Source organism: Nanorana parkeri, unplaced genomic scaffold (assembly GCF_000935625.1).
Source record: "Nanorana parkeri isolate BGI_ZX_2015 unplaced genomic scaffold, ASM93562v1 scaffold612, whole genome shotgun sequence".
Taxonomy (NCBI): domain Eukaryota; kingdom Metazoa; phylum Chordata; class Amphibia; order Anura; family Dicroglossidae; genus Nanorana; species Nanorana parkeri.
Genome location: NW_017306880.1, coordinates 210600 through 225170, shown reverse-complemented (window position 1 = coordinate 225170; position 14571 = coordinate 210600). Strand labels below are relative to the sequence as shown.

Below are 14571 nucleotides of genomic sequence, written 5' to 3'. Positions count from 1 at the left end.
ACTTACAACAGTAGTTTTAAACAAAAATGTAGGTGTACACATATTTATGTAAAAAACACACTGTATATATAAGAAAAAAAGATCTACTAAAGTAAAACTTTCTTGCAAACATAAAATGAAAGGTCATGCATTTGCCAGAGCAGGATTTGTGAACAGGCACAGAGAAATCTAATAGAAGAACATGAAGGGGAGAAAAACAAAAAAAACACCACCACACTAGGGCCCAGTCCATAGACTTTGCTGTGCCCACTGGTTACCTCTGTCTAGTGAAGATCCAATCATATACAAGATAAAGGAAAGACAATTGGTTAAACACGTACAAAAGGGAATAATGACACAATATTAGAAAAAAATAAAATACATTGTAATTTTATATATATATAAAATTACACACACATACAAGTTGTTAGACATAATATATTCTCGATAGTTGCATCTGTGCAGACCAGATGGCTCTGTTTCACAGGGGACTGTGTTAGCTACTGCCAAACTGATTGCTGTTATTGACACCAAAGGGAATTTGTCAAGCTTACACATGTACATGTTACATAGAAGTAAAGCCTGAAGCTAACACTGATGACATGAGCACATACACTTATCACAGTTTTGATGATATCAAATTATTTTTAAAATCTGTGTTTGCAGGTGGTCTGCAAGAACAGTAAAATACACATTACAACTGTTTGTTATCTGTTCCATTTATGGACTGGATTAGGCCATTCCATACAATTACTAACCTTAAAGTGAACCTACGGCTGGGCTACGGACCTTTTAGCAATTGTGCATATTCTTAACAAGCAGTAAATTAACTTTTAAACAATCCCTCACCTCTGAAGCCCCAGTCACTGTAGAGCAATTCATTCTCAAATTTCACAGCAGAAGCACTTTTCTAGCAGCCCATCTCCCCTTGCTCCCTCTCACAGCAGTGACTTGCCATCCTTCCAGCCTTCTAATGTAAATACGGTGTTGTACTCTAGCAGAGGGAGCAGGGCTAAAAAACTGACAAGGTACCAACTTCAGTGAACCTTCTGCAAATATGTATGCACATATGTATGTATATGATGCCATACATCAGGGGTGTGGACATTTAAGATAAAACTAACTCGTCCAAGGACTAAAGCAGAACCCAATTTACTTGTCCCTCATGACAATTTAATTGTCCTGATACAAAAAATAATTTAAACCAAAACCCTATTTAACCATGCGAAGAAGCATTTCTCATTGGTCAGCGTGGTCACCTGACCTTTGTTCACATCCGTTCTCCGCTAGGCTCCCCGCTCTCCATCCCGTAATGATTGCTGTGGTCCCGGATTCCCCAGAAGAGCGGGGGACCCCAAAAACCATGGCGGGGGGTGAACAAAATAGCTGCTCATTGCATACAAGTCATCTGAGATCACTTGTACTAAATGAACGGCGGCTCCTCCGATCTACATTTAGCTCTGCTTGCTCATAGCAGGGCTAAATGTGGGAAAAAAACTACACGCCTGGGGCCTAGAACTGCATGTCCCGGGCATTGGGAATTCCGCACCCCCTGATACATACATACATACAGTATATAAAGACTTATTTGGTGCATCCAGTGCTCAACCATAGCTATGGAAACCCAGTCTTTACACAATATGCTAAATGGAAGGCAGCAAAGATTCACTCCATAACAAGGTTCATGAAGTACAAGCCATTACTCATCAACAATTCTGTACAATGGATTTGGTAAGTAGCACACACATCACAGCATATACACACTCTTTATGATACATCAAACATCATGCACCATTACAATCATTCCCTTATACCAAAACATCAAGCAAATAACTGCCTTTAGTCCAGTAATGTATTCAATCAAAAACTATTCACACAGGCAGCTTGCGCACCTCCCTGCAACAGCCTGCATTTGGACAAGGGGGAGGAAGTGGCAGACCGATGAGCCAAACCGTCTCTATCCTCCTAATAGCAGGTTCCTTTTTGCCAAATGAGCATGCAGCACACCTGACTGTCCACCAGGGCGATTCCCCCCACTACTGTACATGGGATTACTAAGAGCGCTTTTACTCTACAATGCAGTGCGCTGCATCACATGCTGCAGCAATGCTGTGTTAGAAACGCCATTCAAAATGAATTGGTTGAAATGCACCTCACCGCAAAACACTGGCAGATTAACTTGGGGGCAGCAAAATGCACAGGGCACTGTGGTACACTGCAACACATGCATTGTGAAAGTGCATTGGGGTGACATTCACAAAGAACCACAGCGCAACAATGCAGGTAACATGCATTGCAGCAACCCAAGTGGTGTGAATGAGCCCTGAATGCTGATACCAAGTCAGTTAATTAAAGGGCCAACAAACTAAAGGCCTAAGTTGCTTTACAAAAGGAAGCTATTGATAACATTCAAATGTACGTATGTAAACATTAGTAGAGCTTGCTACAATTTAGATATTTAAATGGTGGTAACATTTGATGCAAAGCTGATCGCCAACTACCTTTTCCTGTTTTGGAGCATTGTTATCTTGAAAAGGGGCAGGAAAAGGTTGCCTTTAGTCTATAGGGAATTACTAGTAAGTAACTTGCTTGCATCTAGCAAGGTATCTCTTGCCTTTGTTATAAATTAATTCCACATATCTTTTACTTCTGTCATGCTTGATCAAAAACGATGAATGTTATCCATAACTCTTGTTTATCGGTTCTTTAAAACATGGGTTTAGAGTGCATTCATTCACTGACTGTACCTGACAGATCCATTATACATGTAACAGTCTAGTACTCCAATTATATGTTTGCAGACAGATGATGTCAATCCTCTGTCATATATCTGTACATCAGGTGCACATGTAGCACTCATTACTCAAATTGCAAAATATCAGAGGTTCTCCCTATATTCAGAGTTTTGTTTCCAGTCATTTCTACACTGCACTTAATTTTATAAAAATGTAACGTTTGTTGTGACAAGTGATTGCAGTATATACTGCAGTAACAGTGTTTTTGATTGTGATGGGAAATAAATGGCTAGTGTTTCTATCAGTGATGCTTTTAATAGTGCAGTTAGCTCAAACTGACCATTATCCACTAATAAACAACTGAAAAGATTTGTTCTATCTAAAATGTGTAGGTGTGAAGTAAATCATTAAATGAGACCAGCTATGCCTGATTCCAATTACAAAAAAAGTTATCTTCTAGAAATACTTCTCTATCACACTGCAGGACTAATCTAAGATCTGCCATCACATTTCAACATCTTATTTCACATTGAGCATTAAACAGTCTGCATCTGAAGTATATCTGAAGTCCATCTTTTTTTTTTTAGTTTTTTATTTTGACTGGATGAAAAAAAGTTCATCCTTTCCTGGTGGGAAGCTACCCAGTATGATCTTGGTAGTTGCATCTTACGGTGTGTAGAGCCACATTTTCCTCTTGTTTTGCATAACGTAAGGGAGGGTTTTAAACTTCTACCAGGTAATTTTTTTGCTGTGTCCCACTGTGAAGATTTCCCTACACTTTCAGTTAATGAAAGTAAATCAACACTAAGGGCAATCCCCATCGTAGACAGCTGATACTAAAACATTTGTCCCCATTGGATAATATACCCTTGCCTCTTGCTCTGGTGACAACTCTAAGATGTTGGATTTCCACTCACCTTCTGTCTTGGTGGCAATGGTCACCAGAACAAATAGAAGGGTGAACCTTCTAAATGTGGGCACAGAAAGCAATTAAAACATTACAGGGAGTCTAGCCCTTCCTTAATCTATCCAAAACTAAAATGTTTTGATTTATATGCACTTTAACAGTTGAGATCTTTTGTTTCACTTGCATAAGTGTATACACTATTTCTATTATTATTAAACCTTTTCTCATGATATATACAGGTTATATATATTACATACATACACACACACACACACACACACACAGTTGTGCTCAAAAGTTTGCATACTCGGCAGAAATCGTGCAATTTTGGCATCGATATTGAAAATATGACTGATCATGCCAAGAAGCTGTATTTTATTTAAGGATAGTCATCATATGGAGCCATTTATTATCACATAGTTGTTTGGCTCCTTTTTAAAATCATAATTATAACAGAAATCAGCCAAATGGCCCTGATCAAAAGTTTACATGCCCTGGAATGTTTGACCTTGTTACATATACACAAGGTGACACATACAGGTTAAAATGGCAAAGGTTAATTTCCCACGTTTGTGGCTTTTTAAATTGCAATTAGTGTTTATGTATAAATGGTCAATGAGTTTGTTAGCTCTGACGTGGATGCACTGAGCAGGCTAGATACTGAGCCATGGGGAGCAGAAAAGAACTGTCAAAAGACCTCCGTAACAAAGTAGTGGTACTTTATAAAGATGGAAAATGATATGACACGATATTCAAAGCCTTGAAAATGGCAGTCAGTACTGTTCAATCACTTAAGAAGTTGAAAATTCAGGCATCTCTTTATACCAAGCAAAGGTCAGGTAGACCAAGAAAGATTACAGCTACAACTACCAGAAGAATTGTTCGGGATACAAAGAAAAATCCCCAGGTAACCTCAGGAGAAATACAGGCCGCTCTAACAATATATTCTCAATATAAAACTATGCCCGACAAAACCTTGACGAGCCTCACAGCTTCTGGCACACTGTAATTTCAAGTGTTGAGACCAAAATAGAGCTTTATGGTCACAACCATAAGCACTATATTTGAAGAGGGGTCAACAAGGCTTATACCGACACGAATAATATACCCACTGTGAAGCGTGGTGGCTCACTGAGGTTTTGGGGGTGTGTGTGCTCTAAAGGCATGAGGAATCTTGTGAAAATTGATGGCAAGATAAATTCTGCATTTTATCAGAAAATAATGGCAGACAATTTGCATTCATCTTCACGAAAGCTGCACATGAGACGCTCTTGGACTTTCCAGCACGACAATGACCCTAAGTACAAGGCCAAGCTGACCCTCCAGTGGTTACAGCAGAAAAAAGGTGAAGGTTCTGGAGTGGCCATCACAGTCTCCGGACCTTAATATCATCGATCCACTCTGGGGAGATCTCAAAACGTGTGGTTCATGCAAGACGACCAAAGATTTTGATTGACTTAGAGGCATTTTGCCAAGACGAATGGGCAGATATACCACCTGCAAGAATTTGGGGCCTCATAGACAACTATTACAAAAGTCTGCCCACTGTCATTGCTGCTAAAGGGCAATACACATTATTAAGATCTGAGGGTATGCACACTTTTGAACAGGGGTCATTTCATTTTTTTATTTGTCGCCATGTTTTGTTTTATGATTGTGCCATTCTGTTATGACCTACAGTTGAATATAAGAATAATAAATAATAAAAGAAATGTGACTCTCCTGCTCACTCATGTTTTCTTTAAAAATGGTACATGTAAACCTTTGAGCACAACTGTGTATATATGTTTTAGTTTTGGGTATTGCAAGCATAACTGGTTCTTCCATCTATTTTAAAGTCCTACTTTCAATTTAGGCGAGTGAATATAGTCTATAATATGGGGTTTAAATCGTATAAGGAAAGCACACAATGATTTTTATTCACCCACACATATTAATACAGGTCAATTATTTCATGCAGAACCTGGTTATACAAACAGAAAATAGGTAAAAATAAGAACTAGATAGAACTTTTCCCTTTACTAGGCTAATATGAAACTAGTTCACTTTCATCCTCAAGATAAAATTGTCTTGAGAAACTTATGAGTGCTGTGAGCATTGCTAGGCAGCTTGGAATAACAAGCATTTGAACAAATGCTCTGAACAATGGTTAGGCACTCTAGGCAATCCGATCCAATCAGTTTCATTATTGCTCAGGCTATTTATTGTAAGCCAAGAGAAGCCGCTGTAACAAAGCGGCAGGTTATCACTATTTGAATTACATGAAAGCCTTTGATCCACAGCTTTCCTACAGATCTGTAAAGAGACCTGCACTTTCAAAGCGTTCAAAGATAGCACAGTAGCTTTTTAATAGGAAATCCAAAACTTAAGAATTCTGAATCTAGTTCACACAATGCCATATTTTAAAAACACTAGTGTAAACAAAAATAGCAACATACCACTCGCTCGCATCTTTCTAATATCTGTATCTTTCTCAAAAATATTTATAAAGAACGGATACCAAATTTCACAACTGTACTGATATCCTTTCTATATGGAATGTGAGATTTTTTTTTAGAGGTCTACTCGATTGCTTTGACACAAGAATCGCCTAACTTTTACCCAGGATTTACCATTTTTGTTACAATTGAATCCATTAAAAAAGGTGTGAATCATGGGTTAAAACAGTGTAAAAATATATATATATAGACCTCTTAGTGTGTATTTAAAAATGAAAACGAAGACAATTTAAAATGACCCCGTCATTAGACTATCCGCTTCAAGAAAAATATTTCTACAAAATGTTATGTGTATTTAATGTTTTTTTTTTATGCAGGCTATTTGCCAGTCAAAGCCCCTCTTGTGTAGGCATCCAAAATCATGGAGATTGCTGCTGGGTACCACCTTTGAAGATGTGATTCAGCAGACTCAGGAATGTTCCTCAAGTGACACTTTATAGCAGGGGTAGCCAATCTCCGCACTCCAGCTGTTGTGGAACTACAAGTCCCATGATACAATGCAAAACTGACAGCCACAGGCAGGATTCCCAAAGCATATTGGAATTTGCAGTTTCACCACAGCTGGGTCTTATAGCAAGTTAAAACGCACCTTGTAAGTTGATTAAAAAAAATATGTAAAAGGGAAAACACTTCAAGTAAGCATGTAAAAAAATTTAGGTTGGGGACAGTGACGTTAGAAGCATTGTGTACCGAAAGGGGAGATCCCCAGAGGAACTTCACATTTAACCTTACAAGATTGCTTTCAGCAGCAAAGACACAACTGAACAGGGAATGATGAGTGGATGTTCTCTTGAATCTCTATATTTATACAACTGTAATGTTTTTTCCTATTGTTATATCATAACACATGTTATAAATCCCCAAATTATAGGCAGCTGATCTTCACTATACAATCAACAAAATGACAAGCAAACATTTTCTAAAGAAGAGATCACTGCATAAACAGTTCTCATCAGTCAAAGCACACTCAGAAAGCACTACTGCTGAAATTAAACTATTCCGCAGTATTAATCCTGCCATGTGGCATGAATGGATAATTAACTATACTTCAAAGACAGGGCTTTATGTGGTCACTGTAGCTGAATTGCTGTAAATGTATTCTATGTTGGCCTTATTTCTTTGCCTCCTGCAAGGCATATCAGCGTTTGCTGCCCCATCTTAGACCTTAAATAATTTATTTTCCGCAACCCCACGGAAAGTGTAATGTACACGGCTACTCTGTCTTTTCTCTACACATCTTGTACCCCTTACCAGCGTGTTGGTATTACTGGTGCACACAGTATAGTAGAACACTTCTTACATATTAAGCTACAGAAAAAAAAAATTAACTGTTTATAAAACACTGAAAAGTAAAATTGTGTTTACATTATGTAAAACCTGTTCCCATCTTGCAAACCATAGCTAATTCTGATTTTGACTAAAAGCTTAGATCTTCCAAAGAGACTGCTAGAGTTTGGGCAATTGGTTAATACACCTGTTTAGCAGCATCAAACAGTTTATCTTTATACATGTGCTCATACATGTGTACACATATGTCTCCGCTCTAATTTATCAAAAAGGTGTTCTAAATCGGGTTGAGGACAGGACTGTCTGTGATAGGAACATTTTAGTTGCATTTTGTGATCAAATGTTCATCAAGTGATAAAAAGTTTTAGTTAATCATGAGCAGGCAGAACAGTTCTATAATAATTCCAAGTAAATATATTAAAAACAAGTAATACATTTAAATTAGGTGAAATCTTCACAAAATGTAACATTCCATTTTGCCAAGAATCATGAAATCATTCCAGTTTAAAACCCATGCAAATCTAGAGTCACTTTTCTAAAATCATGTCAGGCAATGGTGCATCATTCATGAAGCTTGGATAAGCTGATCTTAAGCAGTGACTTGAAAGACAGTAGTACTACATTTTGGCAAGAATGGATTTTACATGCAAATTAGGTAAAACACACTCAAATTTAAAATAATATGTAATATGGCTTGCTAAATTATTCCAATTAAACACACAGAGGCCAAGTCACTGATTAAGATTTGTATACAGTCAAAATTTCCCTTTCCAGTCCTGAGTTCTCAAGTATGACATCCATTAAGAGAATACATACCATATATACTGTATGTAACCAGCAAATGATAAAATATATCAGCATGAACTGTGACAGAACTACTATCTCCATATTTAGCTCTTGAACCTATGTTACACCGTTCATGGGATCTAGAAACAGTAGAACTTTGTTCCTGACCTTACTTCTTAGGATCCATCCTATGAGTGGGGAACATAAGAGATCTTTCCACATACAAGCAATTAACAATACTGTCATAAGGACACCTTCATGCTTTACTTATGATGACGTTGTTGATGAACTGAGGTCTTATTACCAAAAATATATTTCTTAGTAGTAACCAAGAACATCATGTTTTCCGACTAACATATTGGCCAAAGATACATGACATTACAGGCATCTTCCATTGAAATATCCGCTAATAAAAAATCCTATCAACAGATGGTTACTCTCCCCTTTTCTATTTTTTATGGACAAAGGTTTCTGGGCAACTATCACACCACTATGGGCTTGTTGATCATCCCATTACCAAAACATGGCCATTTATATGGCAGAGTCACAGAAAAGAAACTTGCCAAAATGGTTACCACAAAGTGCACAATGATCTAAAATGTATTTGATTGCTGTTTGCACTAACTGTAGACACACAGTTTTAGCCATATAGCGTGATGTTCAGGTGTCCAGAAACTACTTTTTGATTGAGAGAGGTTCAGATTTCTGAATACTATTAGTCTCATATAATACAGTAGATGAAAAAGTCTGGCTCTCGAAGCAGATGTTGTTCCAGCTACCTTACTTTCTGGTAGCAGAATGTAGACATCCGTACAGTTATTTAGATGCACTGTGGCAGAGTTACCAAAGGAATAAAGCATGTTCAATTTGCAAAGTAAATGTTCACTTAGCTTAGTAAATGAGGTGAAGTTGTGCAGTCAATGTCCACTCTTGAGAGAATATGTATGTATATATTCTCATGAACATTATTACGTCCTTTTATTCTAAAAGATCAATACTGTACACTTTAATTCCAGCACTTGAAAAAACAATCTGTGCACTATACAAATAGAAGAACCCTCAATTCCTTATTATAATCAGTAAACTTATGACTTTTCTTTAGACATCTGGACTGGAAAGGGACATTTACATTCAGGCCTTTGTAGCAACATATATAATTGTTAACCATCTTTAGACCAGCTCTGCTCATTATTCAAGTCAAGCATCCTATTTCAGTTAATTTAAGGCAAGCTTTCATTCCCCCAGGCCACCAGAGATAGGCATGCACAGAGTGAACCCCACTGGAAATGCAAAAACATACAGTATCTGTACTATATGTATAGCTCTGTTTAACCTCTGAGATGGCCATGACTGCTTTTACCAGTACAGAAAGCAGTATGACAACCAACTTTTATGTTACTTACACGTTTTCGTTTAATTTTCATGATACAATTTAGACAGAATTCAAACCATTTTAAATACCACCCACATTTGACTAAATACATATAAAATCAATCAGGTCCCATATGGTTTTAAAACACACTATTATGGTTTCGGATGGAGCAATCAATGTGTAAAACAAATTAACTGGAAAGCATAGTGATTGATCAGTTTGCCTCTCCTGGGAATACAAGAGTGTACTACTGTGTGCAGTAACTCAAGATGATGGTGTAGTGCAAGCAAAGCATCTGTATGCATTAAAAGCAAAACACACAGTACCTGATTCATTGCAAGAGTCATTATAAAATAAAACACCACTTCTGTCTAGCATCTTTTAGCATTCTTTTCACATGGTTTCCAGCTGTGTCCTAAACAGAATATGCTCATATCACATCTGTGAAAATGATGGAGGACAAAAGTGCTATATTCAGTCACAACCAATATGGTATTTGCTTTCAGTTTCATACATTGTACTGCATCAGCAGAATGTCATAACTGCTCTCCAGGTTTCATGAAGCTGTAGGACCTCATTTAAAGGACAGAAAACTGTTTATAATGCTCCACGGTAAATAGACTGAAATCTGCACTGGAAAAATTTGAATCATATTGGTAATTACGGGGTTTATAAAAATGCATGAGCCCCCTTAGCATACATGAGCATTCATAAATAATCCCATGTCTTTTTCAATATGTTCATTTATTGACCAGTCTTAAAGAAGAACTCCAGACAAACATTTTCTTAACCCCTGCAGTGGGGCTACCCCTGCACTGTAAGGCTAAAGTGCTCATTTTCATTTAGGTGCAAAAATAACAGTTATACTCACTTGAACACTCGCAGATGGCTAGCTGTTAGAGTGCTCCCTTTAGCCTGGCTCCTCCTATTGTATGTCCCTTTGCGCCCAGCAATGGACACCAAGGGACATACCAGCAATGGTATGTCCCTTAGCGTCCTCATGTCCAATACACAGTGTATTAAATGTGATGACTCAGGGGACCTTAGAGCACTGGAGGAGAGGGAAACATAGGTTCCATGGACCGGACTAACAGCCAGCTGCAAGGATTGGGCAAGTTTAGTTTTTTTATTTTCACACCTAGATGAAAATGAGCACTTAACCCTTGTAGTATGGGGGCAGCCCCACAGCAAGTGTTAAGAACATTTTTGCCTGATGTTCTTCTTTAAGGTTCAGATGCATGCACCATTTTGAAGTGATCCAGTCTAGTCTAAGCAGCAGCTCATATCAAGCCAATCAAATTTCAGTATACCAAGGACAAGTAAATAAAAGACAAAATTCTGATTGCTAGTTATGGATTAATGTAGAATGTGTATTGTATTTATCTGACTAAATAAGCTGGTTTATGTAAAATAGCTGCAGTTTAAAGAAAAGTGCACTTACAATTAATACAGAGCAGCATGTTGGCTAAAATGTTAGCTTTTGGAACGTTCTAGTTTAACCTGCAGCTCTTTTTGCATGGAGTTTCTAATGGTCTGCCCCTGTTTGAGTGGGTTTGCTAATCACCTAGAAATACAAAGAGAGCTCCACCCTTGCCAGTTCACCGTGTGCTACTTGTAGAAGGCATTGGCTCATAAAGAATACGTAGTATATCATAAGTCAGTTTTATTGTTATATTCATGTAATAACTGATCCTATTCATTTCATGCAATATTAATCCTAAACACTCTTATGCTTTAAAGAGATAAATCACGTGGTAGCCGAGGTTAGGATTACCATAAACAATTAATTTCAGCTCTCTACTACCATGTAGTTCACCTGATGGGCTGCATTAGTATTACATGAAGTGATCAGACAATTTTGAGACTGTTTACAGTTAAAGTGACACCAAACTCAGGAACTAAATCATAAAAATGTATTCAAGTACCTTAACTATTAACCAAAATGTAGTTAATTTGTGTATTACTCGGCTGTATCCTCAAATAATTTCTCAATTGGCACTGACACTGTTCTTGCTTCTGGAGGGTGGCTACTTTTGTTCCCCATTGTCCCTGTGCGTTTTGTAAAGTAGAAACTGATGGACTAAATTTTCTATGCAAACTAGTAAACTGTGAGATGAACCAAAACTCACAAAGCAGCAACCGCTCATATTCCTTGTCGTGAGGTCACACAGTCCCATCCATCTTGTCGGTGCAGGCAAAAAAAGCACGCTGCATCTTGATACTGGTTCTCACAAACAATTGCTACTCAAACGACAGTCACAAGCTGGACACTGTTTATTCCCGAAGTCAAAACATGCTGTATACATGGATTTTTAAACTTGAAGACATATACTTGATGGCATGAACTATAAATGGGATGTATGCACCAGGTCCTAGGTGTCATCCTTGACTCGGACCTTACCTTTCTTCCCCACATCCTTTCGCTATCCAAATCCTACAGTCTTCACCTTCGTAACATCTCCAAAATACGCCCCTTTCTCACCAATGAAACTTCTAAATTACTCATCCACTCACTTGTTATCTCTCGTCTTGACTATTGCAACTCCCTCCTCATTGGCCTTCCACTACACAGGCTATCCCCCCCTTCAGTCTATCATGAATTCAGCTGCTAGACTCATCCACCTGACCAACCGCTCAGTGGCTGCAAACCCCCTCTGCCCATACCTGCACTGGCTTCCAATAGCCCAAAGGATAAAGTTCAAAATATTAACAACCACTTACAAAGCCATCCACAACTCTGCCCCCGGCTACATCTTAAACCTTGTCTTAAAGTACCACCCTAACCGTCCCCTCCGCTCTTCAAATGACCTTCTACTTTCCAGCTCCCTCATCAACTCCTCTCATGCTCGCCTCCAGGACTTCACTAGAGTCTCTCCCATCCTATGGAACTCTCTACCCCAACCGGTCCGACTATCTCCCACTCTGACTGCCTTTAGGCGATCCCTTAAGACTCATCTCTTCAAGGAAGCCTATCCCACTTCAACCTGACCACTGAACTATCACTTTATCAAACAATTCCTCCCCACACAGCTACCTCCTCGTGTATCACTTCTCCCTCCCTTTTAGACTGTAAGCCCTCAGGGGCAGGGCCCCCCTTACCATCTTGTCTTGAATTGTATTGTAATGTCTCCCTTATATTGTAAAGCGCTGAGCAAAACTGTTGGCGCTATATAAATCCTGTATAATAATAATAATCATTTTTATGAATAGTGATTACCCATCAGGTGTCGTTCTTGATCTCTGGTGGGTCTGTATATTAGTAAGCATGTGTACTCATCTACAAGTTGTTTGTAATTGTGGAGTTTCTTATATCTGGTTTATTTTATAGTCAAGTATCTTTTTGCTAATACGTTTAATGGTTTTAATAAAATTTGTTTTTTTAATTTGTCCTCCTCCCCTTTTGGTCTCAATCCCTTTTCCATCTTTCCTTCTCCCACACTGCCCCCCCCCCCTCCCCCTATGGTACCACCATGTGTGGACTGAGGAAGGATGGATAGAGGGCGATTGTTGTTTTACATGCATTTGCGTACATTATTAGAGTAGAGGGTTAACAAGAGACAGGGAGAGAAGGCTATTCATCAGTTACATATGCGACTAGGGGGAATGGAACTTTTTAAATGTTTTTGTAATCTGTCTTCATCTCTATGAATAAGGCGTTTGGTGAAACATGTTAGAGTTGAACGAGCCTGTGTGTGCTTACAGCATGTTTTGACTTCGAGAATAAACCGTATCCAGCTTGTAAAAGTGAGATTAGTTTATCACTGCATCCCTTCACGGGAGCAAGACTGGAGAGCTGGCTACTGTACAACACACAGGGGACGTATCCAGCTTGTAAAAGTGAGATTAGTTTATCACTGCATCCCTTCACGGGAGCAAGACTGGAGAGCTGGCTACTGTACAACACACAGGGGACATGGGGAACAAAAGTAGCCACCCTCCAGAAGGAAGGACAGTGTCATCACCAATTCAGAGAAGATTTAAAGATCTACAGCCAGGTAATAAATAAGCTAATTTTTTTTTAATTGTTAAAGTAACATTAAAAGGATACATTCCCCCCACCCCCCACCCCATGTTAATGTCATCGATCTTCTTCTTTCCCTATGTTTTCATCTGTCCCTCCAGTGGTGCGGCGGCTCTCCGATCCAGCGCTGACTCCTCTCAGCTAGCAGGCACTTCTGATCCAGCGGTGTCTGCATGCGGATGCACGCATCCATAGACTTACCTTGCGTCTCTGCTCGTCTCCCGGCAGAGAATCCGAACTGTGCATTCGCCCGCCCCAAGATGCTTTGCGGCCGCCGGAGCAGTTTAGTTTTCTCGGACGGGAGCGCGCAGCCGAGACAAGGTAAGTATTAAGCGCTGTTAAAGCGGGTTTTTTTTCTTTTACTTTTTGCCTATATCTACTGCTTTATAGCAGTAGATATAGGAAAAAAAACGGGAGGGTTTAGAACCACTTTAAAAGGTACTTGAATGCATTTTTAAGTTTTAACTTTTGAGTTTAGTGTCACTTTAAGTCAGATGGCCACAACCTGCACATGTTGCGAAGTGCCTACAATTCATACAATGTAGTCGCACTTTTCCAGCACCAATACTACATTAGCACTGAATTGTGACCACCAAAAGACAGCGTGTGCTGATGCAACTGAACTTTATAAGGAACAGAATAAAAGCAGAAGTTACAATATATTTTTCTAGTCATAGTCTGTTGAGAACTCAATGAGTACTGTATATGCAGCTAAGTTTAATGAAATTCTGCCTGCACTCTGCATTCCTGAGGAGGTGATGACAATTTAGTACTGACTTACCACTAGTGTAGGAGAATCACACACTTATGATCCCCTGAGTTTATCACGCAAATAACACTTTCATAATACAGTCTATGATTTCTCTACCGGCAAGAAGATTTGCAGATGCAGCCTGGGAGAGCATAAACATTTAAATGTATGCAAACCGCTTATCATTTTTTTTTCTTGACCAGATTTATAAAAAGGGAAGTGTTTAATAATAAAC

At 38.7% G+C, this 14571-nt stretch overlaps 1 protein-coding gene across 4 annotated transcripts in view; it reads right to left on the bottom strand.

Annotated features, from left to right (window-relative positions):
* Positions 1-14571, bottom strand: part of MICU1 (mitochondrial calcium uptake 1) — a 175228-nt gene that overhangs the window by 84625 nt on the left and 76032 nt on the right. For 2 of the 4 annotated variants that reach the window (XM_018562911.1, XM_018562913.1), the window contains one exon: positions 258-263. The exons of the other annotated variants lie outside the window; for them this stretch is intronic. In XM_018562911.1, the coding sequence (XP_018418413.1) occupies positions 258-263 (6 nt within the window). The remainder of the gene's footprint in view (positions 1-257; positions 264-14571) is intronic. 4 annotated transcript variants of the gene reach the window in all.